The sequence below is a fragment of the Xenopus laevis genome, chromosome 1L (genome assembly GCF_017654675.1).
Source record: "Xenopus laevis strain J_2021 chromosome 1L, Xenopus_laevis_v10.1, whole genome shotgun sequence".
Lineage (NCBI taxonomy): Eukaryota > Metazoa > Chordata > Amphibia > Anura > Pipidae > Xenopus > Xenopus laevis.
This window is the reverse complement of record NC_054371.1, coordinates 88,709,109-88,727,660: the sequence shown is the minus strand read 5'-3', so window position 1 is coordinate 88,727,660 and position 18,552 is coordinate 88,709,109. Positions and strand designations below refer to the sequence as shown.

The window sequence follows — 18,552 nt, the reverse complement described above, 5'->3', positions numbered from 1 at the left end:
ATAAAGATTAATTATATGTTAGTTTGGATCAAGTACAAGGTACGGTTTTATTTTTACAGAGAAATAATTTTTCAAAGCTTAAATTATGTGGATAAAATTTAATCCTTTCCGTAATTCAGAGCTTTCCAGATATCGGATACTATACCTGTACATCAAATCTTAACAGGAGTACCATCTATATAGGTCAGCAGGAACTTCTTGATACAATGCTGTAAAGTGAAATTTATTTATTTATTGAAATAGAAATGCGGTTATTCTGGGGGCAGAAGTAACAAATGAGAATGCTGCTGTATTTGTCTGTGTGTGTTTACCAAGAATGACATTCCAGGCCATATATAAGGAAATATTTACTATGTAAAGAGACTGAATAAGGGAAACAAAAGTACCTACCGTTTTGGGATTCTGCACATCAAGGAAAGGCATTCGCTAGTCGGGCCTCTGAATCCAATGAAATATTGTCAGTATTGTAGAAGGGGCAGAAGCACTTGGAATACAGCAACGTTTTGGGAAGAAGGACTGTGTTCTCTAGAAGAAGGGGTGCAGGGAACTGGGTGTAAACTCAAACCCAAGGAAGGCGAGTCTGTGAGGGCGTGTGATATAAGTACTGGTAAGGAAAATTGTTAGGATTTTTTAGGGAAATCATAAATAGAGCACCAGAATGCTAAACAAATAAATTGGTTAACAGCAGCGTTAATAGTAAGTGGATTGCCAGTGACACCCATAGCACATGGCAAAATTGTAAATGTGTATGCATTTTATTTATGCATTTGTATTGCATAAATAAAAGGTTTTTTTGCCTTCCTTTGAATCAGTTAGGCAGGTTTCACTTAAACAATAAAGTTGAATTTGACCATGTATGTCATTTTGACCTTTTTTTTTTTTTTTTTTTTTTGTAAATCCTTGTACTTGGAGTTAACAGTTTGCAGTTGGAGAGGTTTGAGGCTGGTGATTTTGTTTGCCTTTTTTTTGGATCATTTAGGTAGATTTCACTTAGACAAAAATGTTCCACATGATGCATGTGTATCATTATTAATTTATACCCTTTTATAAAAATCCTTGTTTTTTTTTTATACAATTTGTGTAGTTTGTTGTCACAAACAACAGATTCAATTCAGTGAGAAAAAATTATCTCTTGGATTATCACGTAAAAACATACTCATTCAATTTGAGGAGAAAAATCTTTTCTCTAAATTAATTTCCAGTTTTTCCCCACATACTCTAATGGAGTTGTCATGTGATAAACTGCGAGATAAGTTGTGCTGAATTGAATTGCATCTCAAATTGAATCTCATCCATGAGTTTTCATGTAATAAACCTTTTTCTGACTGGACTGAATCTGGCCCAAAATGCTTATAATCAATTCATTCATGTATCTGACTAATTCAATTAGTTCTGCTTCAAACACTTTTTTGATAACTCTCATAACTCAACCGGTCACCTAACCAGAACATGTCTTCCAAATAACAAGTAAATGATCTTATTTATTGAGACACTAGAACTTATGCCACTTGCATTACACAAAAACAGAATTGCTTGTCTTTTTTAATGCAGTTGTTGGCAGGTTTGGGTCAACTCTTTACTTTCAGGGCCAGTTGCAAACAAGTGGCAGGTCAGGATCCTTCACCTCAGTCCTCTCCAATAAATTGCCCTGGGCATATGGTATATTTGTGCTGGTTCTTTCCTACCACCACAGTGGGTGGGATTTTGTGATGAGCTATAAGGTCTAATGAGAAAGTAGATACTTGCTTCTGATGAAGTGGCATAAGGCCATGAAACGCATCAAGCGTGTACTAATTCATCCATGTGTTTCTACACATACTGATTTTAATGGATGCTAATAAATTGTGATATTATTAAGAAGACACAGTCTCCTAGTGTTCTGAGAAGTGATTCTTGATTGAATCTCTTTGTAAGACCAGTTACATCCTCTTTTCGGTTAATGCTGTCCACATAAATGGGAAGACAGAGGTCACAGTGATGGCAAACCTGTCCTATTCGGCAAAAACTTTGTGAAACAGTGAAAATTCACACAACACATTGAAGTCAATGGGAGTTTATTCACAGCAACTATTCCAATCCTTGGCAACTTTTTTGTGGCAACTTTTTCAGCATACATTGGAGTCGATGGGAGTTTTTTTGCAGCAAACCTGGTGAAAAATTTTGCCTTTCCATGCTTGAGTGACCAATTGGCAAATCCTTCAACAATGAAGAAATAGCAACATCATGCTATATGATTAGCCAGGAAGTAGGTAAACAAGTAGGTATACAAGAGATGAAGGGATGCACCAAATCCACTATTTTATAATTCTGCCGAATCCTGAATTCTTTGTGAAAGATTTGTCCGAATCGAATCGGAACCCTAATTTGCATATGTAAATTAAGAAAAGAAGGAGGAAAGCAATAAAAAAATTGACTTTCTTGTTTGTGTGTAACGTCACATGATTTTTTTTGATTCGGATTCAGTTTGCCAGGCACTTAGATTTGTTCCGAATCCTGCTGAAAAAGGCAGAATCTTGGCCGAATCACGAACCCTGGATTCGGTGCATCCCTAGATGAAGGGCACATTCCGTATTCAGGGTCAAGCCCACACCTGCATAGAGGGTTACAATGATTTCAAAACTTCTCTTATATGTAAAGGTAAATTATTGCTATAAAAAAAAACACTTAATAAATCTGCTTTACAAATAGCATTTATTTTTTTCTCCTATTGTTTTATTTATTAAATGATTTATATTTGACTCCTTCAAGCTTAATTTTTTTGTAGCTGCAACTACACATTTCACCTGTCAGCAAGTCACTACTTACAAAAAGACAGGATGAGTTGTTTGCCAATTGTCACCCTAACAGTGGGTAGCTTTGCCCTACTGAGAAAGACACACCAACCAGTAACACATGTAAAAACACTTTCAACACACATTTACTTGCAAAGGCAATATGCACCACCACAGTAAGCCATACCGATCAATGAACGATTGGCTTTCTTCAGTGTAATGCTGGTAGTACAAAAGTGCATATTTGTAGTACATTTAAATTCATTTAATATGCTTTTGGACTCCAGAGACATGTTGATTGATTGAGATGTATATAAAATTGCAGAATTCAAGAGAATTAAACATATTTGGACTGAAATATAAGTGTATCTTTATGTACCTATCCCTGAGCAATTCATAGGATCGGCTTTAAACTGACTGAGTGATTATTTATACTCTGTGACTTTGAACTTATTTTATTTCAGCAAACAGGGGACCTTTAAAAAAAAGTATGGATTGTTATTTTGCAGATATACCCTGTCATGTCCTAGCTGTAAAAACAAAGTCTATTTAATGGTTTAAATATGAGAACACATTCCTAATTTACATAATTTACAAAAATCTTCTGAAATCACTCTAAATCAGAGCACAAACTGCTGCAGCAAAAATATAATATACTTAATTATAATATAATTATAATATACTAACTGAAGCTGATTTTCAGCCTCTCATACATATTGCATGTGTACCAAGCCACAGGTTAACAAATGCCCAGCCATTTTACGCCTCAATCCAAACTTTAACCTCTGTTTTGCAAGCAAAATGTTCCCCTTATAGGCTCAGCAAATCAGGACTATACCAGAGACAATATGCAATATATAGAACCCAGCTGTGTTAAAATTTCAGACAGGGCATTTAGAATTCGAATGTGTGAATTTTGACACCTAAAAACAATTCAAAAATTTGAATTTACTATTCGACCCTAAAAAATTTGCCCCTTATTGTACAGCACTGCATTAATTTAGATGTGTTCTCTTAAAAGCTCTGGGGTTTCCAAAAAATGTATTTGGGCAGATTTATCAAAATGCGAGTTTAGATTTTAATAAATAAACTCACCTACATTCTATTCATTCCTTCTATTCATGGGGTTTGTAGAAGCATATTTATCAATGGGTGAAAGTTAGAACTCACCATTTGATAAATATGCTTCCAAAAATCTCATAGGAATAAATAGAACATGAGTGAGTTTTTATTTATTAAAATCTAAACTCACATTTTGATAAATCTTCCCCTTAGTATTTATTTTGAAGTCATGTCACACTTTATTTTCAGATAGGTGGATGCCAGTCAGTTAAGTATGTGACACTTGAAGGTGACTGAACCAAACAGATTTTATCCCACTTTGACATTGTAGACTAATTGTGTTGATTAGATATATAAAATCCCATGTTAATCAATTTTATTTAATGTTGTAGCAAAACAAAGTGCGGAAAACTCCAAGTGGCTGAATTGTATGTTCATATATTGCTAGGCTGCTCTACCAGTTTGCAAGTGCAGCATCTGTGACAATAACTGCCTCTAAACATGATTTTTGTACCTTGCATTCAGGGTACCCAAACACACCAAGGGAAAGATTTATCAAGGGTTGAATTGAAAATTTTAAATTCGAATTTTGAGTTTATTTAAGTGTAATTCGACTAAGGAATAGTCCAAATTCGATTCAAATTTTAAAAAAATTCAAATTTTGAAATTTATCATGAAGGGTCAGATTTATCAAGGGTCAAATTTTGAGTTGATGGGAGTTATTTTAAACTCCCATCACCTCGAAATTCGAATAAATATAGACCAACCGAAATTTATAAAAAATAAATCAAATTTTTTAACTTCGGTCTTTTTACATTACATTTTTGCATAACTAACTATATTAGAAACATTTTTATTTTTCACAGCCTATTTACCCAGTTTTTATTTTTACACTGAACAATGCCTTTTAAAGTTGAATGGACGTCCTTATCTGATATCTAACACAATAAATTGACACTGATAACTAGACGTGACCAGGAAACCTTAATAAAGTCAATTAATTTTACACATGAGCCCACTGTAAAATAGTGTTCCCATATGTTAGAAAATGTATAGGTAAAACCGGTTAAACAAAAATATTTTTTTGGGACTTTTGCAGCCTATCACCCTGAAAAAAGGAAAAGACGCCAGCGTTTTTTGAACTTAGAAGTTTTTCCACTCAGAAAATATGATGTAAGTAACTAAAGATTGAAGCGGGTCTATGCACTCCATTGCACTTTGCCTTGTCTGAGCTGGCGAAGGCAAGTCTGGCAAAAGATGTAACGTTCAGTAAAATCCGCATTTTAGTGAATTTGCAAAGTAACATCGATTCGCGAATCACCCCTAGCTTCTATCTCTTTCACTAGCGAAGTGACGCCTGCGCCCTGGCAATGTCCCTGTGGGCGGTAACGCTACCGAATTGATGCTAGAGTTAGCCACTTCGCCCTTGAGTAAATCTGCCTCTAGGTCCCTTATTGATTTGTTAGGCACCATAAACTATTGTGACCTATTCAGGCTGGCCTGTTTAAAGACAGGTATATTTCAAATCCCATTGGTACTACTTGAAAACCTAAAGCTTATATCTTGCCACAAAAAGTGATCCAAGGAATGAAAACAGACAAAGGTGGTTTCATCAGTCTCCTTACAGTGAATCAGTTAGGAAAGTAGTTAGTGTGTCAAGTGCACTGTGATACCAGGATTAGAAAAGGTTGGTGGGATATAGAGTGAGGTCGTGGCTGATTGGCATCAATTACCTGGGCATGCAGTGAAGCAGGATAGGTGAAAGCAGGAGGAGGTAGAGCAGGTGCTAACTCCGCTGTGTAGAGGGGGTATGGCGCCCACACTTCTGGGCTACCCGGATAAAGTGCAGGCACTGTGAGCTCATCTGCAAGAAAAGAATAAGGACACAATGTTAGTAATACAATGCTATAGGACTAAGTAAACTGGGGGCATGGGAGGGTTTGGAGAATAACAGATTTAAGGAAGTATATCAGTATTTATTCAAATTTTCATTATAAGCCAGAACTCCATCCCATTAATTTGTTAATGGGATGTGTGTAAGTAATCATGTCAGTAAGTTTTGCCAGCCTAATCCAAGACGAAACAAAAAGAAAGGGTATTCGTTTATCTATTCTATCTTCTTTCTCCTTTGCCCTGACCTGGGTTACTGATTAGAGAGGTAATAACTACGTACAAGGCAAGGTGCAAAGTGCAAAAAATGTGTGCAATCCACCATGTTTTTTGCACTTTACATCCTGTCTAAAGGGTGCAGTCCGCAAAGAGTCCCTGTACTTACCTGTAAGGACAAGGCTGCTTAGGGGTGCCCCCTATCCAGTTCTTGAACCAGCCCAATTTTTCAAGTGGCTGTGCAGTTAAACTTCTGTAGCCCCCTGACATTATGGGGAACCCCCAAACATGGTAGGTCCACCCCCTCTGATGTCATGGTCCCATCCCCCTCATTATTTTTGGTTTGTCTGGGTTTTGCCACCAGCAAAGGCAACCCTAAGGTAGCCATGCGACCACTGCGCTCTGCACTGCACCTCACACCAGATTTTCACACAGGCATATGGTGCAGAGTGAATTGATGCCCCTGCCACAAGTCCAACCTAAAGGGTTGTGATTTTGCATCCCTTGCACTTATGAACTTGCGACAGGGGCAATTATTATTATAATTTATTTATAAAATGCCAATATATTCCACCGTGCTCTACAATAAATAGTTAACGAAGCCTCCACCAAAGTCTTTAAATTTTCTCTAAAAGTTAAGAATTCCACTATTCTTTCAACCTCCTCAATCACTTGTTATTGTAATTTTTACCCTCTCAATTACATATGCAAAGACTTGTGTGTTTTGCTATTTTTGTGTAGATAGTGTTGCAATAATTTACTTATAAGGAAACCACAGAAACCTTTAGCCAAAATCTTATCATATAAAAGAAGGAGTACTATTAGCCAGGGCCGGACCAACATGACCGGGTGCCCTAGGCAACCTGGCCTGCCACTTCGCTTACCAAATGTGTGCACAAGCGTGCACCATGGCGTCCTGCAGGGGGGGTTGTGCCACGGTGACAAGGGAGAGCAACAGAGGGGAGGGCAGGGTTGGGGAGAGCAGCAGGGGGTAGGCAGAAGACCCATAACAGGTCCCTGTCCAGCACTCCCCAATAGTTGCGCCCTAGGCAGGTGCCTCTTCAGCCTATCCCTAGTTCCGGCCCTGTAGTAGCAAAACTCACACCAATATGTACATTGCCGGCCTAGGGCCACTGCATGTGAGTGTGTATTTACATTACATTGGGTGCAATGATTTTGGCCCAACTTCATACTCAACCTCCAAACTGGTAACCATCACCAGTACAGATGAGCATTTAATGGGTAAAACCATGCAGCTGTGTCTGGGATGAAGAGAGTGAATTATGTCTCTGTTTTGTTGACCACATCCTAATAATGTAAATCCATATCTTCTTGAACATCAAGCCATGCCCCTTCCTGGCATCTTGTAATAAGATTATAGTTAGCCTGCAGAAAAACAATGGCTACTAAGGTAAGGTTAAAAACTGTAAACTGAACCAGTAATACTGGAAAATTAAAGTAAATTTTGGGTAAATATATGTTCATTAGGCAAACTAAATTGGTAAAATGTTTAATAAAAAGAAAAGGTATAATGTTACTATGTTTTAATTCTAAGATGTTTATGTTTATATATATGTTTATATAAAGACTAAAAAGGTTGATCTTGATGGACATATGCCCTTTTCAACTTTCCTATGTTACTATGTTTCAATGGCCCTTTGGTGTGCACTGTCTACTATATAGTAATCAATTTCAACACTCTTTTTTCCTCCGATAATCCGAATTATCGGACGGAAAAAAATCCGGTAAAATCGAGTTTTCGAAGCATCAATTGTACGATTTGAATTGACACTCAGATTTTTGTAGTGAAAAATTATTGATAAATGAGTTCAATTAGTGGAAGGGATTTTGGTCAACTTTGCATAAAAAACTGAGATTCATTTGAGTTTTAGTAAATAAGCCCCTAGATCTCAATCTTTAAATATCTACTGTATATTTAAATATAAATATATATTTAAATAGTCTATAAATCAAAGCCAAATAAATAAATTAGTGCCTTTTAATTGGTCCCCACAGCAACCTCAAAAAGCGTATTTGTAAATATCAAGGTGAATATTACAATATGTTGTCTCGCTGTAACTCACAAATGTTTTTCATTAATGCTAAATTTTAATATATCTTATCTATTTTTCTACAAACATCTGGTAACCTGTCTGATTCCATGTAACTTATAGCCTGCGCCTGTGTGCTTTAGTGTCTGCAGTTGACATATTACCACAGTGATTACATAATCTTTCCTTACAAACATATCACATTTCCATAGTATTAGGGGAACAAGAACATCACATCAATAATTATGCTCTAATAAATCTGATTATTTAATCAAATGCATTATATATATTTACAAGCAGCAGTTCTATTGCCTTTTATACTGTAAGTTTTTTTTGTTATTTATTGTATGCACAGAATGTTCCTTTTTGTGTAATTGCGGCTACCTTATAATAACAATATTTTTTAGAACTAATTTGATATTCAATGTTATTTATAAAGTGTTTATTAGCACCAAAATACTACCAAATAATCCATTAGGCATGCCTGAAATTTAGGGTAGGCCACTGCCAAGAATGCTGTAGGAAGTGGGACCTCATGATTACAGATTTCTGCACACAGGATGAATGGAATTAATAGAAGTCCAAGAACACTCCTTTAAGGTAGACAAATAAACCCCTGTAAATGTGTGGATATATGTGTTTTAGAAGTGCCTTCTACTGTGCACACACAGTCACACACATATACTGTATGTAGATTAAAAAGCGAATGATGCTGTAGAGTCAGATTGTAACAAGACCTAATCTCAAAACGGTTGTATGCCTGTATGCTCAAAAAGCATATCATTAACATGAAAAAACATTATATATTATTAAATCTTGTTTGAGATGACAAAGCTGAAGTTATTCTAGCTATAATAGGCATGTTTCCACTTGGGCAGTTACAAAGCCTATTAGTGTTGTATTTCCTGCTCATTAAGTTAAAACATTACAGCAGATATCATTATTGTAGAGCCAGTTTAAATCCCAAGTGGATTTCTTCTCACAAGCAAAATGTAATGCTAAAAATATTCCCTGCAAAGAAAGGATGGGGGCTGTGCCCCAGCTTGATTTCCAAGTTCTGGGAAAAAAAGGCCATATACACACCCACTGGTTATTTCTGGAGTTCTCATGGAGGTTTTTCATGAACAATATTTTTGCTTCCTATGTTTTCTAACATCCCATAGGAACATATTTTCTTTCTGTTTTATTGCTATGTGAAATCAAAAACTTTGCTTCTTGGTAATTATATAATTTGTGGACTTCACAAATATATAGCAAAAGCTTATTTTCTCATACTATAGAGATTGTATACATTTAATACAATCTCCTATGTTCTATTTATTTTTTTAAAGTTCCACAAATGTACATTATCTAATTTGATAACATACCAGCACCAGACTGTTGCCAGCCAATTCTTAGAGGTATCTAAATCCAACAATAATAATACATTGATGCTTAAAGTGAACATATTACTTCCCATACATGAATATAAATTTGATCAGCATGCCCTTTTCTTTTAAATGTCATGATATTAGCAGCTGTTATGAATGTGTAGCAGGCGCACATTTTGCAGTTCTGGACAGACAGAATGGCAAAAGATTCATTCTGATGCAGGAGGCATCTGATTGCTTAATGGGAGAGGAGGAAAGAAGCACAAGTAGAATCAACCTAATGCATTGCATTAATTCCTAGTAGGAAATCATGGAAATCTAGTCAGAGATCAGTTTTACATGTTTATTTTAATTTATATGTTTGTGCTGGCCCATGTATGCCCATGGATTATTAATAGGGATGCACTGAACAAAAATCTCAAAACGTATATACAATTATACATGATATGACAATAATTTTTCCCTTTGTGATCCAAGTCACTGAATGAAACAATTGTCTGTCCTGGACAGCATGCATACTTGTTAGCTCAACGGGTAGGCAAAAACTCAGCTACAACATACCTCTATACCATAAAATTTTCCTTTTACTTTAAGCACAAAGGCTTGGGCAAGTTCTTATTCTGAACAAAAAAGTGCATAGGATATTTGTGGTGTTTGTGCAGATGGCCTGTAAATGTGACTGTGCTCAGACTTATACTGTGCATGCTTCCTGGACAGCTTAAAAGTGAAAATGAAAGTTACTGTTGTGTAATGGCTGCAGAAGTCTGCTAATAAAGCATTGTTATACTCTACTCATCCTCAACCTTCCAAAACATAACAATATTTAGTTGCTGATTTATGTTAATGATCCATTTGGTATTCTAGATTACACAATAATAATAAATCATGTTTCCATGTCCATCAGTCTGAGATGCAGGTTCCATATGCTATCATTCATGATAATGTTCTAGGGTTTGATGACTGACATGTATGAGCTTGAAGTGGTGGTAATAAAAAAACTGGACCCATGTAGGGTATAGACAGTTTTAGTGTAAAGAGGAGTTTCGCTCCAAATCACTATACACAATGATAAGTATATTATATTTTAGAGAAAGAAAACTCTGCACAGAAGAGTCTTGCCTTTGCAAACTCAAAACCTGAATGGAAACATAGAGGCCAATATTGAAAGCCTCTTGTTTTAATTTGCTAAAGGGAACCAAGATAAATGGATATCAAAGCCAAGAGTCGTCTTCAGCTTTAACTTGACAATTTATTGCTCTCAAGGTTTTTAAGAGCATTACACATACCAAAGTGTATTTAAGGTTCATTTATAGTTTAGTTTAAACAGATGCTTTGGAGCTGACTCACTTGTTACATTTGCACTGAAGAAAAAAAGAATGACAAACTCAATCTTCTGTGATGGGATATGAAATAAAGCAATCTTCTCGGAAATGAAAAAACACTGGGTATCTAACTGCAATAAGAAGTGACCATTTTTTAGCAGTTAGGCAGGTCTCGTTTATACCAAAAGGTTGAACTTGATGGACATGTATCTTTTTCAACTTAATTAGTATTTTATGATGTTACTGGGACTGACTGTGAATTCTGGGAGTGTTATGATTAGAACACCCAATGGCTATAAACTCAAACCCTCTTTTCTGGTTCACCTGTGTGCTCCCTGTGTATTTAAAGCACACCTATTACCCAAAAAATGTTTCCCCTCACCATAATTGCATCCTAGTAGAACCCATTGAGGGAAGCATTTTTTATGTGATGGGTGTCCTTTAATTCTAGGCTATATTATATGTTTCTTGGTATTCAGGTTCATCACTAATATTTAATTGGTCGAGTCCGGAATGAATGCCCAGTTGACATGACATGAAACTCAAAGTTTAAGAAAGAGTTTTGAAAGGTTTTCATGTCACAGATGCAATCTTAAGCATGCTTATTATTCCCTAGAGTAAAGATTATCTTCCTCAGCAAGGCATTTACTGTAATCACAAAAGCGTGCTGCGCGCAACTTCGGAAAACTAATCATGCCGAGTGCTATCCCGCCGGCGATTTACTTTTTAGCCGTCAGTACGGCAGGTGAATCAGTTCGGGGAGATTAGTCGCCCCCACGAAGAAGAGGAGATTTGTTGCCGAATCTACCTGTGTGCCCTGACCTTTAAAGACTGATTTACATAAAGACAAAATAAACTTCTTAATCATAAGACTGGACAATGGGTGTTGAAAAGAGCAATTCCATTTCAAGTCAAAAAGATGCAATTTATGACACCTACATAAAAACATCTTTTACATAGACAAAATTATATAATTTGGTTATATATCAATAACTTGATTACATTTTAAAGGAAAACAAATACTAAAAATTAATTAGACCGCAAATAATTCACCCTTGTATGTTCTCATTGGTTCTTCATTGGTTTCCTCTGGGTATCCCAGCTTTCCTCCCACATTCCAAAATCATACAAGCATTAACTGACTCCATATAAAATTGACCCTACTGTTTGTGAATATGATAGGGACCTTATACTGAATGCTCCACTGGAACAGGGACTGGTGTAAATGATGTATGATTTCTGTATAGTGCTGCATAAATGTGCAAGAACTTTATAAATAACAGATACTGTAATTATAGATTTTGTTTTTAAGATTGAGCTATATTCAATGTATGTATGGGAAAGTGCAGTACTTTGCACTCCATTATGGAGCAAAAAGTCCTGCATCCATGGTACAAAGTGCAGGACGGGGTCCAAACATGTACCCTGTACTTTTGTTCCAGATAAGAGAATTGAGAGCACCATTCCTAAAAAGGAATTAACCATTAAAAAACCTAATAAAATTGTACATTACTGTACTAGACTGCAATATGGTTCGGTTGGTATTGGCCTTATGGCCTATAACTACATGTATTTGACCCTTCAGACCTTTTTGGCAGACCAGCCTTTGTTGTTATCAGATCATTGCCCTGCTAAAGTTTCAAATTAGTGTTTGAGACAATAAAAGACCTGGATGTAACAGAAGCATCAAGTCTGCTTTGTATGAGAGCAATGTACTCCGATAACATGGATATTGGCATATGTGGCTGACATTTGCACTGATACAATGTATCATGATCCATGAAAATACTGTATGTTTAAATGTAGAGCACTGTGTATACAAGCAGCACTATATAATAAAAAGTATACCTACACACAATTATTCAAAACTGACAGAATCAAACAAGCTTATTACATTTAGTTTTTAACCTCCAAAAGGAGCTGTAATTGTAACCAATATTCTAGTAAATGCCACACCAGACACCACCTGCCAGTGTTTTTGTAACAGCAGTGAAGAGATGTAAGGCCAAAGGCCTCAGGAGTAGTGAGGACCAAGGGAGGAAAATAACAATGTCCAAGTTCGCAGTACAGTAGAGGATGAGACAGAAGAATGGTCAAAAACAGGCAACAAGATCAGTCCAGGCAGAAGAGGTTCAAGGTCGAGAATTCCAGGCAAGGGTCGGTACACAATAGACAAGAAGTTTGCAATGAATCACACCCAGGAGTAGTAAACTAAACCTATAATTGGGCACTGATGACTGTCCGGAGTTCCCTTATAAAGGCCCAGGTTTGGCGCCAATTTTGGACGCATCGGCGTCATGACGTATGCGCGGACGCGCTGACGTCAGCGACTGACGCGCTGACGTGTGCGACTGACGCCGACGCCCATTCCGTCGCCGGCGACCAATCTGAGTGTGGGAAGAGGTCGACATCATCCGTCTGCGTCCGTGAGGAACCAGGGAGCCACCATCTTGGACGCCATCTTGGTTATCCAGCTCAGATTCCATTACAGTACCCCCCCCTAGGGGGGGCCTCCGGACCACCTCGGTTAGAAGGAAATTGCCGGTGGAATTTTTGGACCAGGAGAGGGGCATGGACGTCTGAATTTCTTACCCAGGAGCACTCCTCAGGGCCGAACCCCTTCCATTTAATGAGGTATTGTAGGGTGCCCCTCGAAATCCGGGAGTCCAAGATTCTTTTAACCTCGAATTCTTGATGTCCGTCCACCAAGACAGGAGCTGAGGAAGAAGAAGAAGTACCTGCAGGTTTGAGCAAGGAGACATGGAAGGCGTTTGGAATCCGCATCTCTGAGGGAAGTTGTAAACGGACAGCCACTGGGTTGATGATCTCAGAGATGGAGAAGGGACCAATAAACTTGGGACCAAGTTTCGGAGAGGGGACTTTGAGACGAATGTTTCGGGTGGATAGCCAAACCTTATCGCCAGGTGCGTACAAAGGGGAAGGGATTCCTCTTTGATCCGCGAACCTTTTCTGGACCAGGGAACTTTTTTCCAGATTGACGACCGTGGCGTGCCAGATGGCCGACATGTGAGCAGCTTGGTCGTTGGCGGCAGGGACATTGGTAAGTAATAAATCCTGAGGAAAAGCCAAAGGGTTAAGACCGTACATACAGAAAAAAGGGGACTTTTCGGAGGAAACATGTAATGCATTGTTATGTGCGAATTCCGCCCATGGAAGCAGGTCCGCCCAATCATCTTGGCACAGTGATACATGGCATCGAAGAAACTGTTCAAGGGCCTGGTTAACCCTTTCTGCTGCTCCATTAGACTGTGGATGGTATGAAGATGAAAATTGAAGAGAAACACCAAGGGCTTTACACAGGGATCTCCAGAAATTGGGAACCACGGTCAGAGACAATTTCGGCAGGGAAACCATGGAGGCGGAAAATGTGTTTAATGAATAATGAAGAAAGTTCAGGAGCAGAGGGAAGTTTTCGAAGGGGAGTAAAGTGTGCAACTTTAGTGAATCTGTCAATTACCACCCAAATAACAGTGTAACCAGAGGAGTTAGGGAGGTCCACGATGAAGTCCATAGATAAATGAGTCCATGGGCGAGAAGGAATGGGTAGTGGTAAGAGTAACCCCTTGGGAGGGGAACGCCCAGATTTGGATACAGCACACACAGAGCAAGAAGAAACAAAGTCTTTGACATACTTTCTTAGGGAAGGCCACCATACAAGACGAGACAGAAGTTCAGTGGTTTTCTTGATTCCAGGATGCCCGGCCTGCTTGGAACTGTGGGACTGAACCAAAATGGAATGACGGAGTTCAGGGGGAACAAAGGCAACACCAGGAGGGGTTCCTACAGGAGCAGAAGGTTGAACAGACAATAACTGGGAGGCCAAGGATGGAAATAGAGCAGCGATGATTTTTGTAGGAGGTATAATGGACTCTGGTTCGATGGAAGCGAGATCTTCAATGAGAAAACTTCTGGAAAGAGCGTCTGCCTTCCTGTTTCTAACACCAGGCCGAAAAGTAAGAATGAAATTAAAACGGGAGAAGAATAGTGCCCACCTGGCCTGACGAGGGTTGAGGCGTTTGAGTGATTGGATATATTCAAGATTTTTATGGTCTGTATAGATGGTCACAGGGATAGAAGAACCTTCCAACAAATGTCTCCATTCTTCTAGGGCAAGTTTTACGGCCAGCAACTCTCGATTTCCAACATCATAATTTTGTTCGGAAGAGGTGAATTTCTTAGAGAAGAAAGCACAAGGATGAAGCTTCCCATCAGTAGACGCTCTTTGGGACAAAATTGCTCCGGCACCGACATCTGAGGCATCGACTTCAATAAAAAATGGCTGGAATGGTTCAGGGTGTCGAAGAATGGGGGCAGAAGAAAACGAAGTTTTAAGATCCTTGAATGCTTCCAAAGCTGAAGGTGGCCATTGCTGAGGCTTACCCCCTTTTTTGATAAGTGAAAGAATGGGAGCAATTTTGGAAAAAAAACCCTTGATAAATTGTCTATAATAATTCGCAAAACCAATAAATCTTTGGATGGCTTTAACACTGGTGGGGAGAGGCCAGTCCTGGATAGCGGAGATCTTGGCAGGATCCATTCTAAAACCCTGTTGAGAGATGATGTACCCAAGGAAAGAGATGGACGATACTTCAAAGGAACATTTTTCCAATTTAGCAAATAAGTTATTTTTCCGCAGACGGGAAAGGACTTCTTGGACTTGAAGACGATGCTCAGCAAGGTTTTTGGAAAAAATAAGGATATCGTCCAAGTACACCACCACGTACTGGCCCAGTAAATCTCTGAAAATGTCATTTACGAATTCTTGGAAGACCGCGGGAGCGTTACAGAGACCGAATGGCATCACCAGATATTCATAATGCCCGTCCCGGGTGTTGAATGCGGTCTTCCATTCATCTCCTTCTCTGATCCGGATTAAATTATACGCCCCACGAAGATCTAATTTGGTGAAAAGACAAGCCCCTTTGAGTTGGTCGAACAGCTCGGAGATGAGAGGAAGGGGATAACGATTCTTAATCGTGATTTTATTCAGACCTCTATAATCAATGCAGGGCCGCAAACCTCCATCTTTTTTCTCTACAAAGAAGAAGCCGGCTCCAGCCGGGGAAGAAGAAGGACGAATAAAGCCTCTTTGCAGATTCTCTTGAATGTACTCCTTCATGGCACAGGTTTCAGAAGGAGACAGTGGATAAATGCGACCCCTGGGAGGCATGGTTCCAGGAAGAAGTTCGATGGGGCAATCATAAGGACGATGGGGAGGCAGGACTTCGGCAGACTTTTTATTGAAGACATCATAGAAGGCTTGATAAACAGGGGGCAAAGAAGAATTGGAAGACACAGATGAAACTTTAATAATAGATTTGGTAGGTAAACAGTTCTGTTGGCAAAAGGAACTCCAGCGGGAGATCTGAGAAGAAGCCCAATCGATTACAGGGTTATGAATATTCAACCAGGGCAGACCAAGTACAATGGGAGTAGAAGGACAATCGATTAGGAGGAAGGACAATCTTTCAAGGTGCATAGATCCCACAATAACGGAAAGTTCATCGGTGGAGTGGGAAATTGTAGCGGAGGATAGTGGACGATCGTCAATCGCCAATGCTCGAAGAGGAACAGCCAGAGATCGCAGAGGAATGGAATGGCTTTCTGCGAAGACTTTATCGATGAAATTCCCAGCTGCGCCGGAGTCAAGGAAAGCCTCAGAGGAAATCGTCTGGGTTCCAAAACGAATCTGCACAGGAAGGAGGAAGCGTTGAGCAGAAGAATGGGGAGAGGGACCAATTCCACCCAGGTACGTCTCCCCAGTCTTACCTAGGTGTTGGCGTTTCCCGGCTTCACTGGACACTCATAGGCGAAGTGGGATTTTCCACCACAGTAAAGGCAAAGTCCAGCAGCCCTTCTCCGAAGCTTTTCCTGTTCGGTCAGACGAGCCCATCCGATCTGCATTGGTTCTTCCGAAGGCAGGGAAGAAGAGGCAGGAACCGCAGGATTTGGAGAAGACAAGGTGGAAGCCGGGTTGGGAAGGAAGGGTCTTTGAAAACGAGGAGCCAGAGTAGGTTGGAACCTGTGGAATCTTTTGGTTGGGGAGTGCTCTCTGTCGAGTTCAGCTTGAAACTCCCTCTGCCGAGTATCTACCTTTATGGCCAGGGCGACTAGATCAGACTTTATACGTATCGCCAGGCCGTTGTAAAAGGCAGCGTGATACCCGTCGTTGTTCCACAAAGTCTCTGCAACCAGGGTGCGGAACTCAATGGCGTACTCCGAGACTGAGCGAGTTCCCTGTTGAAGATGGAACAGGCGTGCGGAGGCAGCAGTGGCACGACCCGGAGCATCAAAGACCACACGAAGTTCCTGGACGAAGGCTCGGGCATTATCGATAATGGGATCCTCCTTTTCCCATAGAGGCGAAGCCCACTCCAATGCCTTCCCTTGCAGACGGGAGAATATGAAGCCCACCTTGGCTCGTTCAGACAGGAATTGGCTGGGTGCGAGTGCAAAGTGGACCTCGCACTGGTTAATAAACCCACGGCAGGCTGTAGGATCACCACTGTAGAGTGGGGGAGCCGGAATGCGGGGTTCGGCGGCGTGAAGCGGAGCCACAGGTACCGGTGCAGGAATAGGATCGGCAGGTGTTAGCGCCGACAGCTTAGCAAGAATGGTTTCCAAAGCCTGACCAAAGTGAGATTGCTGTACCTCATAGGACTGCATGCGGGATGCCAGACCACGAAGTGCTCCACCGACATCAGGCGGCGCAGGATTCTCCTCCGACGGGTCCATGGCCCAATTATAATGTAAGGCCAAAGGCCTCAGGAGTAGTGAGGACCAAGGGAGGAAAATAACAATGTCCAAGTTCGCAGTACAGTAGAGGATGAGACAGAAGAATGGTCAAAAACAGGCAACAAGATCAGTCCAGGCAGAAGAGGTTCAAGGTCGAGAATTCCAGGCAAGGGTCGGTACACAATAGACAAGAAGTTTGCAATGAATCACACCCAGGAGTAGTAAACTAAACCTATAATTGGGCACTGATGACTGTCCGGAGTTCCCTTATAAAGGCCCAGGTTTGGCGCTAATTTTGGACGCATCGGCGTCATGACGTATGCGCGGACGCGCTGACGTCAGCGACTGACGCGCTGACGTGTGCGACTGACGCCGGCGCCCATTATTGACGCCGACGCCCATTCCGTCGCCGGCGACCAATCTGAGTGTGGGAAGAGGTCGACATCATCCGTCTGCGTCCGTGAGGAACCAGGGAGCCACCATCTTGGACGCCATCTTGGTTATCCAGCTCAGATTCCATTACAAGAGATTCTGCAAAAAAAAACCCTCTGGGCCTATTAATGTTAAAATAAAATAAAATGCTTCTTAAAACAAACAAAACCAGGGACTGAAATGTATCCAGACAATGTCTGGATTACAAAATATTTACAGTGAACTGTACTTTACAACCCCAGGAACAGCAGCAAAATGGAACAGGAATTGCTGCCAGAATTAACATGAGGCAAAGCAGAAACTATTTCTGAGGGTCAGTATTTGGAATCCATCAGCCTTGAACTTGTACTTCATAATTGGTTCATCCATAGATGTCTTGTAGGTTTGTTCAGCAGGATCATATTTCCTCATTATCACCAAGATAAAACAGTGTGTCACACTAACAGCTGTTGTGACTTTAACAAAAATAAATCTTTCACATTTACTTCTAATAAAACAAAACAGTGCCCCTAAAAGCTGCAGATATCAATAAGCCAGCAACAATCACAAGTAAAATATTATTATACAGATGAGCACAGACAAAAACAAAACAAATGGAAAATTATGCAAGGGCATTATACAGTAACTGCATGTCGTAAATGTATGCAAACATAGCAGTTGCTCTTTCATGAAATAGTAATAT

General features: G+C 39.8%; 1 protein-coding gene across 3 annotated transcripts in view; it reads right to left on the bottom strand.

Annotated features, from left to right (window-relative positions):
• The window catches only part of rbpms.L (RNA binding protein with multiple splicing L homeolog), a 137,726-nt gene that overhangs the window by 25,040 nt on the left and 94,134 nt on the right, over nt 1–18,552 (bottom strand). The window contains exons 6-7 of one of the 3 annotated variants that reach the window (XM_041574877.1): nt 5,567–5,697; nt 2,038–2,196 (exon numbers count right to left, since the gene is read on the bottom strand). In XM_041574877.1, the coding sequence (XP_041430811.1) occupies nt 2,068–2,196; nt 5,567–5,697 (260 nt within the window). In that variant the 3' untranslated portion in view covers nt 2,038–2,067. 3 annotated transcript variants of the gene reach the window in all.